Genomic DNA, 19,618 nt, shown 5'->3' with positions numbered 1-19,618 from the left:
GGGGGGCTCTGCTGACACATTCCTCAGGCAGCTCATGTTACTACCTCCACAATGAAAAGGCCAGATCGCTCACTGGCTCTGCCCACCTGCTTTGCATTTCCACCCAAGGAGGCAGAGAGCGAGAGGAGAGAGAGAGGAGGTAGACCGAGACATGGGGTCTTTAGCATGCTACGGGCTCCTGAAGCCGTGTGATAGACAGAGAAAAGAGAGAGGGAGAGAGAAGCCAACAGCGTCTGTGACATGGTGTTTGAGATGGACAGACCAGGTAACATGAAGGAACTCCTCCATCCATCTCCAGCCCTAGATTAATCACTCAGGTTCACGCAATTTCTACCTCATAGGTTAAGTTGACTGGAGATTTTGTTAGATTATGACTGAATGCTAAAGGCCAACCAACATGTTCCCACTAAAGCATGAGGATGGAAGGTTCCCATCGATGTGTAAGCCAACGCTCCAAAGCTCTCAGCTTGGTTTGGCAGCAACTTGGTGTGCTACTACTGTTGCCGCTAACTTCAATAGATGGCTGCTACACAATTCACAATGTACACTCACAAACCCATGGACACTCCACCACACCAGCGGCATAGCTAGTTCACCGAGTTGAATGATCACCTAACCAACCAGTGCCCCTGCCGACATGTGCCAAGACACCGGACGTCACTACTCGTCTGGTCACGTGATTGAAGAGCAAGGTTTAACCAACTAAGTACTAAAAGCATAAATACTGACCTGAACACACAGACTGAAATCAGCAAGGTATTCAATAACAGTAGTTAGAGAGCAGCTTATGTAGAGGTATGTGCCTTGCCTAGATGTAGCCTATCATCTAAATGTAGTGCTGCTATTAATAGGGAAGCCTCTACTAGAGTGATGTAGCCTACATTCAGGTCAAGTAATGCAGATGTAACCTACCTGTGCTTCTTGGGCATCTTGGCCTTAGGAGTGGTGCTCCTGGCCTTCTTCTCCTTGGGCTCTTTGGGGGTCTTGGGCATTTTCAGTGTCTTGGGTGGTTTGGGTTCTTTAGGCTCCTTGTCCTTTGGTTTCTTCTTGGTCTTCTTATTCGCCGCCGGCGATTCCTCCAGGGCGCCTGTCAGAGGGTCAACCTCAGTCCCGCAGCTGTCCCCGACGTCTGGCTTCCTCTCCTCGTCACCTTCCTCCATAACGCCTTTCTTCTTCTTCTTCTTCTTCTTCTGCTTCTTCTCCCCCTCTCCACCCTTCTCCCCCTCTCCACCCTTCTCCCCCTCTCCACCCTTCTCAATCACGTTGGCTTTCTTCTTCTTCTTCTTTTTTGGCTTCTGCTCTGTGTCCGTGGGCTGCTGGTCACGGTAGGCTGGCTGGAGGTTCGCCCCCGAGGCGGATGTCCTGTCGGAAGCTGTCGTCACGGATGATGGATCTGAAGGGGAATGCTGCCAGGAGAAGAGACGGAATAAGATCATTAAATATTTTCAGCAGCAGCGGAAAACAAAAATGCTGATCACATAACGACTTTAGGGTTAAAACAGTTTTTGTAAAAGATGTGAACAAAAAGATGTCTTCCACAAGTTGCCCCAACCATTACACCTGCCGTTCCCCACCATAGTCATTATCTCTATCACAGTACGGCTATTGCTAGCTTAATACTTTTCTTAAAGCTTCTACCCCCAAGCCATAAGACTGCTAAATAGTTAGCCCAACAGCTAGCTACCTCTTTGTATACTAACATATGCTGCTGCTACTATTTATTATTGTTTAGTCACTTGATCCCCACTAGTGCTGAGCGATTAGCTTTTTGAGGTTGGTTCAGTTAGATTATTTGGGTTGAATGCATTAACAGAATAAAACATTAATAAAAGTCTCATGATGCTAGTGACTGCTTACCAATTATTAATTCACATGACTAATAAAATATTCCTGTTTATATATTACATTTGTTTTATTTGATGACTATTATTTAATTCCAAGACAACTCATCGAGCTGCTGCCTATGTGGCCTGACAACATCACTACATTCTAGTTCTTCAAAGGCAGGCAGGCATACTTTGACGGCTTAAAACAAACCGATCGCAGTACCCTCATGATCATGCATTCTTCTCTCTTCCGTAGGAGGCGTAAAATAAAAACAGACCGGACAAGTAGATGCGCAATGGATTATGGTCATTGTAGTTAATTACCACATTCAATGCACTAAACTAGGTAGAAAATTGGCTTGTTGGAAACTACGTCGCACAGTTCAGGCAGGATGCATCTCAAAAGAAATTGTGCAATGTGCACATTGAGATCATAGAAAAAAATATATATATATACTGAACAAAATAAAAAATATAAATATAAATGCAACAATTTCAAGGATTTGACTGAGTTAGTTCATTTAAGGAAGCAGTCATTTGAAATAAGTTCATTAGGCCCTAATCAATGGATTTCATGACTGGGTATACAGATATACACATCTGTTGGTCACCGATACTTAAAAAGGTAGTGCGACATCTGCATATAAGGCGGTTGATTGTGGACTGTTGAATGCTATCCCACCCATCTTCAATGGCGGTGCGAAGTTGTTGGATATTGGCCAGAACTGGAACACGTTGTCGTACATGTTGATCAAAAGCATACCAAACATGCACAATGGGCGACATTTCTGGTGAGTATGAAGGCTATGAAAACAATTGGGACAATTTCAGCTTCCTGGAACTGTACAGATCCATGCGACATGCGGCTGTGCATTATGCTGAAACATGAGGTGATGGCGACGGATGAAAGGCATGACAATGGGCCTCAGGATCCCGTCACGGTAAGTGCATTCAAATTGCCATTGATAAAACGCAATTGCGTTTGTTCATAGTTTATGCCTGCCCATACCATAAACGCACCATGGGGCCCTCTCTTCACAACGTTGACATCAGGAAATCGCTCGTCCACACGACACCATACAAGTGGTCTGCGGGTGTGAGGCCGGTTGGACATACAGCCAAATTCCCTAAAATGACTTGAGGCAGCTTATGGAACATTCAATTCTCTGGCAACAGCTCTGGTGGGCATTCCTGTAGTCAGAAAGCCAATTGCACACTCCCCCAACTTGAGACATCTGTGGCATTGTGTTGTATGACAAAACTACACATGTTAGAGTGGCCTTTTATTGTCCACAGCACAAGGTGCACAAAAAAGATCATAAAGATCATGCTGTTTAATCAGCTTCTTGATATAGGTAGATGGATTATCTTGGCAAAGGAGAAATGCTCATTAATTAACAGGGATGTGAACAAATTTGTCCACAACATTTGAAAGAAACAAGCTATTTGTGCTTATGGAACATTTCTGGGAACTTTTTTCCAGTAACACTTTACATGTTAAGTTTATGCCTTTGTTCAGTGGAATTGAACCGACGTTGACCAATTAGTTTAATTTCGGCTAAATCGCTCAGCACTAACCCACACTATATGTACACATCTATTTCAATTACCCCAAACCCCAGCACATCAACTCTGTACTGGTACCCTGTATATGTAAATAGCCTAGTTATCGTTACTCATTGTGTAATTATTCCTTGTCTTATTTTCCCATTTTTACCCCTCTGCATTTCGGGTAGGGCCCGTAATAAAGAGTCGCACTGTTAGCTTACACCGGTTGCTTACGAACCATGTGACAAATACAAATTGTATTTATTCTTTAGTTCAGCATTGAGACAATCGGGGCGGCAGCATAGCCTAGTGGTTAGAGCGTTGGACTAGTAACCGGAAGGTTGCGAGTTCAAACCCCCGAGCTGACAAGGTACAAATCTGTCGTTCTGCCCCTGAACAGGCAGTTAACCCACTGTTCCCAGGCAGTCATTGAAAATAAGAATGTGTTCTTAACTGACTTGCCTGGTTAAATAAAGGTAAAATGTAAAAAAAAAAAAAAGACTAAATCTAAACCTATAGGTCTATAGAGAAAGAGCACATCTACAACTTAGCCTTAGACAATATATGCAATTTATCCAGGCTGGTGGCTCTAATCTGAATTCTATTGCTAAAGAGTCTGGGGCTAGATCTAATCTAGCCTCTATTCCTAAAGAGAGAGGGACTTGGTAATTCTAGTCTAGCCTCTATTCCTGTAGAGACAGAAGTAGCTCTCCTCTCCCCTGCTCTCTATCCCCAGTAGAGCTGGGCTGACAGGAAACACGTTGGCAGCTGTTTGGGGCTTCCAGCTGCCCGCAGTCCCAGTAGCAGATGGGGCGAAGGCATTATGACACGAATAAATTATATCCATACTTCTAAAAAAATGGGGGGGGGGGTGCATTTATGGACATAAGCAAATTTACTGCAATATGCCACAGCTCTTGCCGAAGGAGTCTTCGAAAACATCCCCCTTGTCTGAGCTGGTTGGAGTGTGCGCAAGTATTTTCACTAAAGAGAGTAGAGAAAGAAAGGAAGGAAATTCAGACGAATGAAAAGATGAGATCCCGTTTGTACCGTGCTCGTTTTATCTGGGAGGCCTGCAGATCGCTCAGAGACTAAAAAAAAAAAAAACTTTCGGAAACCACAACTGCGGCAGTCAAATGCAAATTTCCTGTAAACAAGCGAAGAGACAGATTGGGTGCATGGTGCATGCCAAACATCACCAAGGTCACAGAGAATGCGTTTATGCCCATCCCCAAACAGAGGTGTGCAGAAGACAGGCTGGCCATAGAAATAGAGAGAGGTGAGAGAGGGCTTGGACTGCTGCTTTAATGGATAAACGTCTCCTCTTGCCCAGCTTCCCCGATAATCAATCACATGAATGACAATGGGCCTGGTGCACGCACACACTCACTGCATTGCTAATGTGACAGCAGCAGTGCAGAATACGATACGGACGGTATTGGGTTTCATCTCTCGGAGGGGAAGAGTGATGTGCCGGTTATTCTGGCAGCCAAAGTGCTCGCTCTCTGAGCTAAATACTCCCTGAAGGAGCAGAGCAGAGGGCGGCCACTGCTGCCGAGTGGCTGTGGTCCTTCACCACAACACCTCCAGGGTGAACGACACCATCGCGATGCTACAAATATGGTCCTTCATTTTTCATATTCAGTATTCCTTGAAGGAAGCATAAAATATGGACAACGATGGCATTAGAAACAGTCAACTGTATCGTCACAGGTGATGGAGAGCCACTGGCTTGACCATCTGGGGTTTGTCAATTCCTTGCAACTAGCAGACCACTGCTCATAGGCTACAGTTAGAAACCCCTGGGACCACCTGTCTTTCAGCCCTGTGCAAATCAGTGTTAGGGTCAGTTTCATTTCAATCCAGAATATTTCTTTACCATGTCGGTTGTTCAATTCATTTTGCGGAATTGAAATTGTTCCCGACTGATGCCAATTCGACACTTAAAACAAAAATGGCAGACATGTGGCCTCAGGGTGTAAAAGACCCTAGATGCCAATCAACCAATGTTTTGTTGTGGTTTCGAGAGAGGGTGGGGTGGGGGTAGCTTGAGTCTTTTGGAGTTCAAGCACTTGAGGGATGGCTGGATATCCTAAAATGGGCCTTACCATCACTGGAGGATAAGTTGGTGATCCAACAGCCCCAAAGAATAAGGCCTTTGACTAAGTTATCATTATTTAATTTTTTTACTGTTTGTTGATGCCAACCAAAAATAACATCCACTGTGTTAGCCAGGAGGTAACCAGGTGCAGAATTCCTACAAAAGCTGAAATTGAAACGGCAGAATGAATCCAAGGACACCTTTTCTTATTCAAAAGTACTTTTGAATTAGTCTTTCAGTCTATCCCCTTGAAAACAAAACAGACAGAGGGAGCTGAAGTGAAGTGATAAACGTGCCAGCTCCAGCAGTCATGGGAGAAGCCCACATTTGTAAACATTAACTCTGTCAAACGGGTCCAGTTAGCTAGCATCTGCTGATTAAATCTATGGGCTTTTTAAATTCGTCCATTCTCCGAATGGGATCATAATGGACGAAATGCTACTGAAGAATGGAATCCATACTTGTAGCCTTCAACACGTGCAGGTGCAGCTTATGGCCTTCCTAATGCACTTTTATAACAAAATAAACATATCTGGCACCGCCAAAGTGCAAAGCAATATTTTCCAACTCTGTAGGCACAAGGCAGGCAGATACATTCATAATATTCCAGGTAGCTTGGTATTCCAATGTTTCCCACATCATTGCTTTGGCAGATGGGGAAATGATGAATCAGAGTCGTCTCCACAGACTTGCTCTGCTGCCTCCTTGACTGGGAAAAAAGGAAAAAAAAAAAAAAAAAAAAGGCATTGTGTCGTTCGGTTGGAAAAGTTGATGCGGCCTGCTCTGGATGTCGCTAGGAGCGGGAGACAGGACAGAGATAACGTCAGACCAAGCAGCAATAGTTTTTGCTCATATTTACGTGGGTGAGCATGATTAGTTTTGCTTGCTATATAGAAGAAAGTTCATGTAGAAGAAATATATAGAAGAATATAGAAGAAAGTTCATGGAGCCAGTATCCATCAGCTCAGCAACCGTAGCCGACTTAAAGAATTGGTAACCCGCGTTGACTAGACATGGATTGGGCCGATATACGATTAAATCAAATAGTGATATTTGACAGTGACAATATATTGTGCATGACTATCAATTTGAACTTTACAAATCCAAACTGCAGTTTTAGCAGTTAGGCTGTATCAATATGTTGAAAATGACTTTAAATTAATCAACTAATACCCTGACTACACCGCTCGCAATGCAAAATAAATGTAGGAATACATGTTATTCAATTATTGTACCCACACTGCTGGCGCGCCCCAACGAGCATCTGAATCCGCCTGGAAGTCCTGCCTCTCCCATCTCCTCGTTGGTTTACAGAAGCAGGTACCATCTCATTGGTTATACCCAAATGGGTGATTGAAAGCCTAACTTTTGGCGGTTGTTGTGGCAATACTATGAAAGTGTAGATGCCAATCACCATATAAGTTCAAAGATGAAAAAGCCTGGGAGGAGAGATGACTAGAAACGAGTCGGTTGACATTTTTATGTGTGGATTAATTGTCGGAGTAGAGGACCTTGTGCATTTCAGGTCAAATAACAACTCAATGTTTATATCCCAGGACAAATAAGCTAGCAACAGCAAGCTAGCTAAATAGGACAAATTAGCTAGCAAGTGGAAGCTAAATAGCCATACGGGTTTAATGCTTTGACCTGTCCCCAAATGAATGTCATTGGTTCAGTTTGACATTTTAAACCTGTGTATCATGATTGCGTTTGATGTCGGGGGACAAAATAAACTTATGCACGATAGCGCAGCCGTTTTGGGTTCCGTATAAGCCTTGTTTTTTCAACATACTAAGATTATTTCATGAGAAGGCAACTATTTTAAATTAGGACAGCAATTTTACAGTCTGGAATTACCTAGTTATTAACAGTACAAAATAATTATCAGATTGAGGTCTCCCCAAATATCTCCCACCCCTACTAGTGACCCATAAAAGGGTTCTGCACTAACTTTTTCCCACTGGTGTTTTGAGTTGAACAGGAAGAAAACAGCACAACAATCCCAACCCATTATTACTCCACCCACCAAGGCATCATACAAAGATATCACAGAAAATTAAAGACAAAAAAATGTAAAATGGAGAAGAAAAAAAACCTGTATCACAATATGGCCACTAGATCAGACGTGACTTTTGTAGGGCGCCCAAGCAAAGTGCACCAAACCTTTTCTAGAGGCAGAGATGACATCACCTCCTTAACCCACTGCATAAAGGAAGTTGGCATTTCAGACTACCAGAAAAAGACGACAAGGCAGCTGCTGTTGCATTTGCCTGATGCGTGGTAACATTCTGATCTAGGGGAAGTACTCCAAAATTAGTTGAACAGGTTGGGGTTAATAGTTACACATACAGTAGCAGTCAAACATTTGGACACCTACACAAGGGTTTCTCCTTATTTTTACTATGTTGTAGAATAGTGAAGACATCAAAAGCATGAAATAACCCATGGAATAACCAAAAAAGGGTTCAACAAATCAAAATAGATTTTATATTTGAGATTCGAAGTAGCCACCCTTGGCCTTGATGGAAGCTTTGCACATTCTTGGCATTCTCTCAACCAGCTTTATGAGGAATACTTTTCCAACAGTCTTGAAGTTCCCACATATACGGAGCACTGGTTGCCTGCTTTTCCCCACATATGCTGAGCACTGGTTGCCTGCTTTTCCCCACATATGCTGAGCACTTGTTGCCTGCTTTTCCCCACATATGCTGAGCACTGGTTGCCTGCTTTTCCCCACATATGCTGAGCACTGGTTGCCTGCTTTTCCCTACATATGCTGAGCACTGGTTGCCTGCTTTTCCCCACATATGCTGAGCACTGGTTGCCTGCTTTTCCCCACATATGCTTGCCTGCTTTTCCCCACATATGCTGAGCACTGGTTGCCTGCTTTTCCCCACATATGCTGAGCACTGGTTGCCTGCTTTTCCCCACATATGCTGAGCACTGGTTGCCTGCTTTTCCCCACATATGCTGAGCACTTGTTGCCTGCTTTTCCCCACATATGCTGAGCACTAGTTGCCTGCTTTTCCCCACATATGCTGAGCACTGGTTGCCTGCTTTTCCCCACATATGCTGAGCACTGGTTGCCTGCTTTTCCCCACATATGCTGAGCACTGGTTGCCTGCTTTTCCCCACATATGCTGAGCACTTGTTGCCTGCTTTTCCCCACATATGCTGAGCACTGGTTGCCTGCTTTTCCCCACATATGCTGAGCACTGGTTGCCTGCTTTTCCCCACATATGCTGAGCACTGGTTGCCTGTTTTTCCCCACATATGCTGAGCACTGGTTGCCTGCTTTTCCCCACATATGCTGAGCACTGGTTGGCTTTTCCTTCACTCTGCGGTCCAAATCATCCCAAACCATCTTAACTCACTCTCCTTGGTCAAATAGCCCTTACACAGCATGAAGGTGTATTTTGGTTCATTGTCTTGTTGAAAACAAAACGATTGTCCAACTATGCCCAAACCAGATGGGATGGCGTATCACTGCAGAATGCCGTGGTAACTATGCTGGTTAAGTGTGGCTTGAATTCTAAATCAATCAATCACAGACAGAGTCACCAGCAAAGCGCCCCCACACTACCCCACCTCCTCCTCCATGCTTCATGGTGAGAACCACACATGAGATCATCCGTTCACATACTCTGCATCTCACAAAAGACACGTTGGAACCAAAAATCGCAAATGTGGACTTAGACCTAAAGGACAGATTTCTACCGGTCTCATGTCCATTGCTCATGTTTCTTGGACCAAGCAAGTGTCTTCTTAGTGTCCTTTAGTAGTGGTTTCTTTGCAGAAATTCGACCTGATTCACGCAGTGTCCTTTGACCAGTTGATGTTGAGATGTGTCTGTTACTTGAACTCTGAAGCATTTTTTGGGGCTGTAATTTCTGAGGCAGTTAACGCTAATGAACATATCCTCTGCAGCAGAGGTAACTCTGGGTCTTCCATTCCTGTGGCGGTCCTCACGAGAGCCAGTTTTATCATAGCACTTGATGGTTTTTGCGACTGTACTTGAAGTTCTTGAAATTTTCCGTATTGACTGACCTTCATGTCTTAAAGTAATGGACTGTCGTTTCTCTTTGCTTATTTGAGCGGTTCTTGCCATAATATGGACTTGTGGTTTAACAAATAGGGCTACCTTCGGTATACCACCACTACCTACCTTTTCACAACTGAATGCCTCAAACACTAAAGAAATTCCACAAATGAACAAGGCACAACTGTTAATCGAAATGCATTCCAGGTGACTACCTCATTAAGCTGGTTGAGATAATGCCAAGAGCGTGCAACCCTGTCAAGGCAAAGGGTGGCTATTTGAAGAAAATAATATAAAATATATATTTTTAATTGTTTAAACTTTTTGGGATAGCAGCATTTTCACTTTTGGATGAATAGCGTGCCCAGAGTGAACTGCCTCCTACTCTGTCCCAGATGCTAATATATGCATATTATTATTAGTATTGGATAGAAAACACTGAAGTTTCTAAAACTGTTTGAATGATGTCTGTGCGTACAACAGAACTCACATGGCAGGCGAAACTCTGAGAAAAATCCAACCAGGAAGTGGGAGGTTTGCAGTTTTTCCAATTCAGCCCCCATTGAAGAAACAGGGTGATAGTTATGTTTCACTTCAAGGCTTCCACTAGATGTCAACAGCATTTAGAACCTGTTTTGAGGATTCTACTCTAAAGGAGGGGCTCATAAGAGCTCTTTGAGTGAATGGTCTGGCATGCTCACGTGAAAGTTTGCTACTTCCCACTTCATTTGTACAGACAAAGGAATTGTCTGGTTGGAACATTAATGAAGTTATGTTAAATACTTCCTAAATATTGATTCCATACTTAGGTTGGCATGTTTCTACCGGCTGTAACGGAACTTTTTGAACATTTTGTCTGGCGTTCGGCGCGACCTGGGATTTGTTTACCAAATGCCCTAACAAAAGAAGATATTTGGACATAACTGATGGACATTATTGAACATTTATGGTGGAACTGGGATTCCTGGGAGTGCATTCTGATGAAGATCAAAGGTAAGTGAATATTTAAAATGCTATTTCGGAGTAATGTTGACTACGCAATATGGCGGGGATCTTTTGGGCTGCTTCGTTCTCTAAAGGCTGTACTCAGATTATTGCAAGGTTTGATTTGTTCGATTTCGCAGCAAAGTTTTTGAAATCTGACAGCGGTTGCATTAACTTCTTATGGTTGGGGGGCAGTATTGAGTAGCTTGGATGAATAAGGTGCCTAAAGTAAAATGGCCTGCTCCTCAGTCTCAGTTGCTAATATATGCATTTTATTATTAGTATTGGATAGAAAACAAAAGTTTCTAAAACTATTTGAATGATTTTTGAGTACAACAGAACTCATATGGCAGGCAAAATCCTGAGTTGAAATCAAAACACGAAGTCAGAAATCTGAGCTTTGTGTGTATTCACCAGAGTCCCCAATGAAATCCCTTTGAGGTATTAATGATGTTGCACAATATAAATTATAATGAGACTTCTATGGTGTTGTGGGAGTGAATGATAGCAGAATCAGTCAGGTGTCTGACAGTCCGCCATTTTCTGATCATGCTTATTCCTCATGGTAGTCACTTACGTTCCATTGCTCACGAAAATGAGTACTCCGGTTGGAACTTTAATGAAGCTACATGTTAAAAAAATCCTAATGATTGATTCTGTAATCAGTTTGAAATATTTCTTCGACCGGTAATATAACTTTTTGTCCGATATAACACTGACCAGAGAATGAGAGTTTGGATATGTATAACAAACGCGCTAACATAAATAACAGACATTTTCAAACAAAAAGCTCACCACCCATGTCTTGCTCCCATGGATATTTTGGATTTGCCCAGGAAGGCAGATAAATGTTCTGTATTATGTCCTATAATCTGGAATTTGTACCCTTCAGATACATGTTAAGATCTGAGCACCTCTCAACTGGACAATTAGAGGGCTCGAGTGGAAATTAAGGGAAATTCTTTTTAGCAAAGTAGAAAGTAGTGGGAACATTATGGTCAACCCTCAGATTATCAAATGAGACATGTGTTATCAACAAATAGGTCACTAATAAACACCAGACCACTCCTATGCCAGAACTGGAAAACGGTGTAAATCTACGATGATGAACAGACAATTAGAACATTAAATGGGGAGAAGCAAATTGTATGTTTTAGGTTAAAGTGATTTCGGAATTGGGACGAGATTTTAAAGGAGTTCTTGACAAAAGGATTTAAAATATGGGGTGCCGAGGTTCATTGGCATTGGGGAGCACTGCAATAAGACAGGAGAAGTCGGAAGGCTTGACTATCTCCATGGTAGCCCAAGTTGGACCATCCTTGTTTTCAAATGTAGAAACCCAACAAACATTTAGACAGTGCATTCAGAAAATATTCAGACCCCTGGACTGTTTCCATATTTTGTAATGTTACAGCCTCATTCTAAAATGTATTAAATAGCTTTTCCACACATCTACATACAATTCCACATAATGACAAAGCAAAAAGAGGTTTAGAAATATTTGCTAATACACATAAAACTGAAATCTCACACGTACATAAGTATTTCAGACCCTTTACACAATGCTTTGTTGAAGCAACTTTGGCAGCGATTACATCCTTGAGTCTTCTTTGAGTCTTCTTGGGTATGACGCTACAAGCTTGAAATACCTATTTTATACCTAATACCTATTTTCATGTCTCTCTAGAGATGTTTCATCAGGTTAAAGTCCATGCTCTGGCTTGGCTACACAAGGACATTCAGAGACATCCCGAAGCAACTCCTACGTTGTCTTTGCTGTGTGCTTAGGGTCGTTGTCCTGTTCTACCTGCGCCTATGGAACCCTGACCTGTTCACCGGACATTCTACCTGTCCCAGACCTGCTGTTTTCAACTCTCAAGAGACAGCAGGAGCGGTAGAGATACTCTCAATGATCGGCTATGAAAAGCCAACTGACATTTATTCCTGAGGTGCTGACTTGCTGCACCCTCGAGAACTGTGATTATTATTATTTGACCATGCTGGTCATTTATGAACATCTTGGCCATGTTCTGTTATAATCTCCACCCGGCACAGCCAGAAGAGGACAGGCCATCCCTCATAGCCTGGTTCCTCTCTAGGTTTCTTCCTAGGTTTTGGCCTTTCTAGGGAGTTTTTCCTAGCCACCGTGCTTCTACACCTGCATTGCTTGCTGTTAGGGGTTTTGGGCTGGGTTTCTGTACAGCACTTTGAGATATCAGCTGATGTAAGAAGGGCAATATAAATACATTTGATTTGGTGGAAGGTGAACCTTCACCACATCCTGAGGTCCTGAGCGCTCTGGAGTAGGTTTTTAATCTAGGATCTCTGTACTTTGCAACATTCATCTTTCCCTTGATTCTGACGAGTCCCCCAGTCCCTGCCGCTGAAAAACATTCTGACAGCATGATGATGCCACCACGCTTCACCTTAGGGATGGTGCCAGGTTCCCTCCAGACATGACGCTTGGCATTCAGGCCAAAGAGTTCAAACTTGGTTTCATCAGACCAGAGAATCTTGATTATCGCCACTACCATAAAGGCCTGATTGGTGGAGTGCTGCAGAGAAGTTTGTCCTTCTAGAAGTTTCTCCAATTTCGACAGAGGAACTCTGGAGCTCTGTTAGAGTAACAATCGGGTTCTTGATCATCTCCCTGACCACGGCCCCTTCCCCCCCGATTGCTCAGTTTGGCCAGGTCTAGGAAGAGTCTTGGTGGTTCCAAATCATGTCCAATCAATTAAATTTACCACAGGTGGAGTCCAATCAAGTTGTAGAAACATCTCAAGGATGATCAATTGAAAGAAGATGCACCCGAGCTCAATTTCAAATCTCACAGAAAAGGGCCTGAATACTTAAGTCTTTTTTTATTAGCCAAAATGATCAAAAAACAATTAGCGTTGTGTCATTATGGTGTAGTGTGAAGATCCATTTAATAATAAGACTAACGTAAGACAGAGGCGGAAAGGGTCTGAATACTTTCTGAATTAACTGTATACGAGTAGGCCAATTAGGCTATATCATTTTGACAATTTAATTACATTTACTTTAGGGGAACCTTAGCTTATGACGCACAGCCTTTGTCTGTAGCGCACTTGTGATTGAGTTTAAAACAAAATGGTCACTGGATTGCTACTTTTAAAAAAGTTTGTTTTAAATTGCATTTCCATCCACACAAAGACTGTCAGCAATGCTAACGAATGCCTAACAGCTACACAAAGTGGTAGACCTACAGGACCATATGCGCACTTCAGAAAGTTGGTTTATGTTTGGTCAATTGCACATTACTGTTTGAATGAATCATAATAAAAAAATCATGAAGGTACAAAAATATATTTAAAAAAACTTTATGACCAATTAAAAATGTGTGTCGCACTGCCAAGTCAAACGGCCGCAAACACGACTGTTCTGGTCGCGATATCTTACCCTGCATAACCATATTACAGCAGCCAGGGCAGACACGGCTGGGAGCTAAAGGAGCTGCTGACTGTCAGGAACCCTATTACCATATTAGAGAGTAGTGATGCAGAGTTGAGAGCTGAAGCGCCAGACACTGCTACCGCGACCGGGGGGGGGGGAAATCAGATCCACCACAGGAACAATAACGCCATCATGGTCTTGACGTCCTCGGGCGCATTTCCCTCAGCCAGCCTAACGTAACGGGGTTACGTTCTTGTAGCCAGGGACTGAAGCAATGCTATGAGGCTTAACTGTGTGCCTAACATCTAGGTCATTCGCGTTGGGCAAATTAACTCTGACATCTTAAATGTCAACCACAAAACTCCCTAATAGAAGTCCCTGGTACCAGGGGGATGGGGCGAGGGGGCCACTGCTGGTAAAGGGGAAGAGGAGGAGTGGAGAGTGGTGATGGTGTGAATGAGGAAGAGGACTAATAGAGATGCTAAGTGTTGGATGTGTGTGCTGCCACAGGGCGGCCATTGTATGTGAATGGGTTAGCAGGGAAAGAGGCTTTGAGCACAAAACAAGCTAATGGAAGCCAGGACACACACATAGCAAACTATTGAGCGCTGGTAACCTCCACTCCCCACTGACTCCCCCCTATCCTCCCCTGCCCCCCTCTCCTCTCTCTCCCGACAGGGCACATCCTGCTGTACACCATTAACTCACGCATGAGTCCTTCGAGACAGACAAGGCAAACACACAGAGAGCAGAGAGAGAAAAGAGCGAGACATGGAAAACAACAGGATAGGGTGCAGGGATAGAGGGGGAAAGAGTAAAAGATAGAGGGGCAGACAACGAGAGAGAGAATTAAACAAACAAGAGAGGGAAGTGAGGATGGAATAGAGAGCAGAGCGGGCGGAAAGAGAGCAGACGGGGAGGAGAGAGATGCTTAGAGAGCAGGAAGGGAGTATTCCCCCTCAGAGAGAGGGGGTGGGGATGGGAGGGGGTTAGGAGATTAGTACTGTGGCGCCTGGGTCTTGGGGAGGGCCAGGATATGCAGTGGAGAGGAAACAAACCGCTGTAAAAATCCATTTCCCACACACACACCTCAAAACTCCCATTCAACCTCCACCCAGAGCACCACTGAGTTTTTAAATGTCACAGACCCCCCCCCACACACACACACACACACACAAATACCCCAAGCACATGAAAACAAACCCACAAAAAAAAACACATCAAAGGGAACTCACCTGAATGTGAGGCACTTTCTGGGGGGTTGGAGGCGACTGGTGTGGCGGTGGCGCCCAGGGTGGCTGGTTGGGTGGAGAGTTCTGGTGGTGGGGGCCGGCCAGGTGCGTCTGGGCCTGCGACGGGGGCAAAGCAGCCTGGGCGGGGTGCACCTGCTGCAGCTGCTGGAAGGCCATGGGAGGAGGCTGCAGCTGCTGCCCAGGTCTGGGAGCCTGTTGCTGGATAGGGATCAGCCGCTGATCCTGGGGTCCGGTCGGCTCACCGTGGGCCATGGGACCTGGAGGTCTCACCTGGCCGAGTGGGAGTCGCTGGTTAGGGGGCATGCCGGGGTAGAGTTGCTGGCCCGGGGGCATGTGGGGGTGCTGCTGCGGGTGGGAAGGGTGCTGAGTGTGGTGTTGCAGGTGGGGGTGTGGCTGCTGAGCACCCATGGGAGTGGGGTTTCTCTGAGGGGGGGCCATGGGGTTAGGGGGCTGGAGTGGGACTCCTGGGTAGCCCCCTACCTCTGGAGCCAGGCCGGCACTCGGGGGGCGGCCCTGTTGAGGCGGAGGTGTGCCCCCAGGGGTTCCCATGCCCCTCATTGGGGACATGGAGGGGGGAGAGCCGTAGGATCCCTGAGGCGGTGTGGGGAGGTGGGGCTGCTGTTGGGGGGTGGCCTGGGCCTGAGAGGGGTGCATGGGCTGGGAAGGGTGCATGGGCTGTCCGGTGATTTGGTTGGGGTGGACAGGCTGCTGGTGTACCTGGGGGCCCGTGTAGCGCTGTGGGGGTCCACCTACATTGGGGTAGCGCTGGACCTGGGCTGGCCCCATGGCGTTATTGTTGTTGCTGGTGCTGCTGAGGCTCATGACGGGACTCATCCCTGCACTGCCGGCTAATCCCTGATTAAGGTTGCCGTACTGGGAGTAGGGGGGGTATTGCCCTGAGCTGGTTACAGCACCAGGGGGGGCTGCCTGGCCGTGCATGTTGAACCCCATGTTCTGGTGGGGCCTCCCGGCCAGGACCTGCTGCTGGCGAGAGGGGCTGTGGGGGAAGCGAGGGGTGTGGGAGGCCATGGGTTCCTGGCTGGGCCGGTGGAGGAACTGCTGGGTAGGCGGTTGCGGGTGCTGCTGTGGAGGCTGCTGTTGCTGGGCTGGGTGGCGCATGGGGGGACCTGTCATGCTAGGGTTCTGCTGGAGCCCCACGTGGCCCATGTAGTGGCTGGGCTCCTGGCCCATACCTTGGGGAAAGTGGTTGATCCTAGGGGGCGTCTGGGTCTGACCAGAGTGGCCCTGCATGGTCGCATAGTCGGCTCGGCCCATGTAGGGGCCCATCTGGTGGCCGTGGGGCCCTGAGGGGCCGTGTTGTTGGTGGGAGGGGGCCTGGGTGGCGGCCTGTTGCTGCTGGAATGGAGGCAATCCCTGCCCGGGGCCAGCCTGGGGGCCCCACACAGCTCCTCCGTCAGGGAATGGCTGGCCGCGCCCGTCACCCTGCGCCCCGGAATAGACGTGGTGCCCCCCTCCAGGTTGTTGGGGATTGTTGTGGTAGCGCGAATGTGGGGACGCCATGCCGTTGACGGCGGGCCCGTTGCCCAACATCCGGCCCTGCTGCTGCTCGTAGCCCGCGAAGGGGTCGTATGGGTGGCCCATCTTGGGCTGTCCGGGCACGGCCTGCGAGGGGTGGTGGAGGGAGTTGGAGGAGAGCGAACCGTAGCCCTGGTGCTCGTGGGGCATCTGCTGCCCCATGGGGTTGGGCTGGCCCTGGGGGAACCCACAGTCCCCCAGGCCCTCCAGCCCGTCCGAGAACAGGTTGGCATCGTCCCCGAACAGGCTCAACATCCCTGGGTCGGCCATGGCTGCTGGGGACCTGGCGGCTGGGGGGAGCGGAGCTCCAGGGAATCTGCGCTCACACAGAGGTGGATGTCCTCAAAGCCGCTAATCCGCTAACTAATCTGCAGCATGTCACTCCATATTTCCCTAATTCTCTCAGAGAATGAGAACGCAGTGTCAGGCAAAGCCAGGTTATGGGACCTGGAGGGAGGGAGAGAGGAGAGCGGTAGGAAGAGGACAGAAGGGGAAGAGAGAGATAGGAACATTAGAATCAGCTATATCAGGTCAATTGTGCAACGCCACTCCTGTTCTTAAACCTCCTAACTGAAATAGATTTCTTAAGTGGCACATGTTTAGCAGTTTAATCAGTTGTAAACCCCCCTTCATCCCCATCCCCCACCCCACCTCTGCTTCCATTTACTTTCAAACAAAAGATTTTCTTCCAACACACACACACCAAGCCTAAACTCATTCATTCTTTAGAATGGGTTGTTGGTTGGAAAAGAACAAAGGCCTGGGCAGAAGCAGGGGTGTTTAAACAGCAGCAGCTGCCAGATCAGCCCAGCAGATGTGAGAATACAAGGAGGGGAGCCACCTGCTCAAGCGTGTGTGTGTTTTGTTGGGCAGAGGAGAGAGAGAGGCAGAGCTCAAGTGTGAGTGTGTAAGAGTGAGTGCATACATGTATATTTTGTGTGTGTTTCTGGGTGCATCGTGAGTGAGTGGGGCTGCACAAAAACAAAAAAAAGAGTTTAATACAAATCGCAATACTGACATGTGCAACATCCATACCGCCAGAAGCATTTTGAAATTCCACAGCCGTCTCACGCCTTTTCTAAACTTTAGATTTATTGCTCAAGTTGACGGAGTTCTCGCTCAAAACTGCCCAATCTCATACACACAAGACCCGCCCCCGTCACTCCAGCAGGCAGTTCCTGGTGCTCGAGCTGCACTCTGCATGCACTGACTAAACAGTGAGCAGTCAAACTGATTTTGAAACAATAACTCAGTTTTCCACTTTGCTTCTTTATATAAATCCACATTTCTATTTTATACTATTTGTTTGTAACTTTCTCTGCAAAACTCTAGTTGGTTGGTCTTAGCAAGCTGCAAATGTGCCTAGAAAATATGTTAGACCCTTAAGGTAATCACTAGCTAGCTGGCTAGCTAAATCCACTTATCTTGCTGGCAAACCTTTGCTCTTATACAGGCTGGTACCAGTGGTGAAATACATCAGCACTGCTTGTGCAGCTTGTTCTTAAATGAGAGGGGGAAAGGCATAACATTTTTTTTTACATCTTTGAATGTACCCATCTATTTAATCCAAATTAGGGTCCCCTGGGAAACACTGAAAAACAATTTGGTTCCCTACTCCGTCACAACCATCTCCCTTAGTTCCATTGTCATGCCAAACAAAACTGTATTCTAACCATAAAACTAGAATGATCATTCTAATTTTATGGTTCCAAAAGTGTAGCCATGTATAAAATAGCAATATTTTGTCATTATTATTATTATTATGATTTTTAAACGCAATTAGATTTTACACCTATATCGTGTATCGCCTAATCATGCGTATCCTCGACCTGTGCATCCGCTGCGCTCTGTAAATCAGATGAGCTGGCGGTATTATGGAGGTGTGAGATAAACCAGGCTGAAAGGAGAGCTAGCAAAGGGATTGGGTGTCCAACTCAACACGTGACGTGAGTTTATGTGTGGGTTAGGCTTGAGGCGGAGTAGGGCCCTATGAAAGAAGCGCTACGGAGTCCAGACGTTAAAACGGAATTCAACAATATTACATTTATTGATTTTAGTAGGAAATAAACTGAATCTATTGGACTTATTAGAAAAAAAAATAATTTACCCAAGTAAATCACAAGAAAATGAGTCAGTGATTCATATTTTCATGCAACTTTCTGAAAAGTTTGTGATGATGCTAATGATAACCGTCTTCTGGTAGAGATGGAAAAGGCTTTCCCAAAAACATCACTTAAATGTTAACGCCAAAGTAGCCTATGCCTACCTGGCAGAATGCCATCATGATTTGCGTCAATCCAGTGGCCATTTGTTTTGCAAACTCTGCAATCACATGAGCGTTACAGCAACACCGCTTAACCAAACAATGGCTCTTCCTGGTGTGCACTTGCATTAAATTTCCCAGACCTCTGAAATAGTCTCCTGATGTGGTTTAAAAAATGTTGTGGACTTAGAACATTCAAGGTTAATGTTTTTCTATTTATTTATTTTTTTAATGTGATTTTGAGCCCTAAGACTAAAAGTGGAAAACGGACGCCTGGAAAAATTAAACAGAACTAAATCAGGCAAAAAAATGGGGTCCTAGTGTAAGCTTGAGTATGTGAAGAGGATAGTGCAGGCTTGTGTGTGTGTGTGTGTCACAGTACTTATTATGTAGCTTGGGTGCACGAGTGGGGAGGAGGAATGTGTCCCCGAAACTTCAACACTTCACTTCCCCCACTAGAGAATCCCCTCCTCCCTCTGCCCCACCCCCAACTTTCCTCTTTCTTTCAAGCCTCTCCACATGGTTGCTTGCATCAGCCCCACGCACTACTACCACTGACCTTTCTAGTCAATGAGCAGAGGGGAAGCAATTTCCAGCTAAACAGCAACTCTTCAAAAAGGCTACATTAGCATACTGGTAAGCCTTCGCAAAACA

At 45.7% G+C, this 19,618-nt stretch overlaps 1 protein-coding gene across 3 annotated transcripts in view; it reads right to left on the bottom strand.

Moving 5' to 3' along the window:
• The window catches only part of chd7 (chromodomain helicase DNA binding protein 7), a 79,373-nt gene that overhangs the window by 43,678 nt on the left and 16,077 nt on the right, over nucleotides 1–19,618 (bottom strand). For all 3 annotated transcript variants that reach the window (XM_052477068.1, XM_035800221.2, XM_052477069.1), the window contains exons 2-3: nucleotides 15,148–17,148; nucleotides 913–1,406 (exon numbers count right to left, since the gene is read on the bottom strand). In XM_052477068.1, the coding sequence (XP_052333028.1) occupies nucleotides 913–1,406; nucleotides 15,148–16,971 (2,318 nt within the window). In that variant the 5' untranslated portion in view covers nucleotides 16,972–17,148. The remainder of the gene's footprint in view (nucleotides 1–912; nucleotides 1,407–15,147; nucleotides 17,149–19,618) is intronic.

Source organism: Oncorhynchus keta, chromosome 23 (assembly GCF_023373465.1).
Source record: "Oncorhynchus keta strain PuntledgeMale-10-30-2019 chromosome 23, Oket_V2, whole genome shotgun sequence".
NCBI lineage: Eukaryota > Metazoa > Chordata > Actinopteri > Salmoniformes > Salmonidae > Oncorhynchus > Oncorhynchus keta.
Note: the sequence above shows the minus strand (reverse complement) of the source record. Positions and strands in the feature narration are given on the sequence as shown.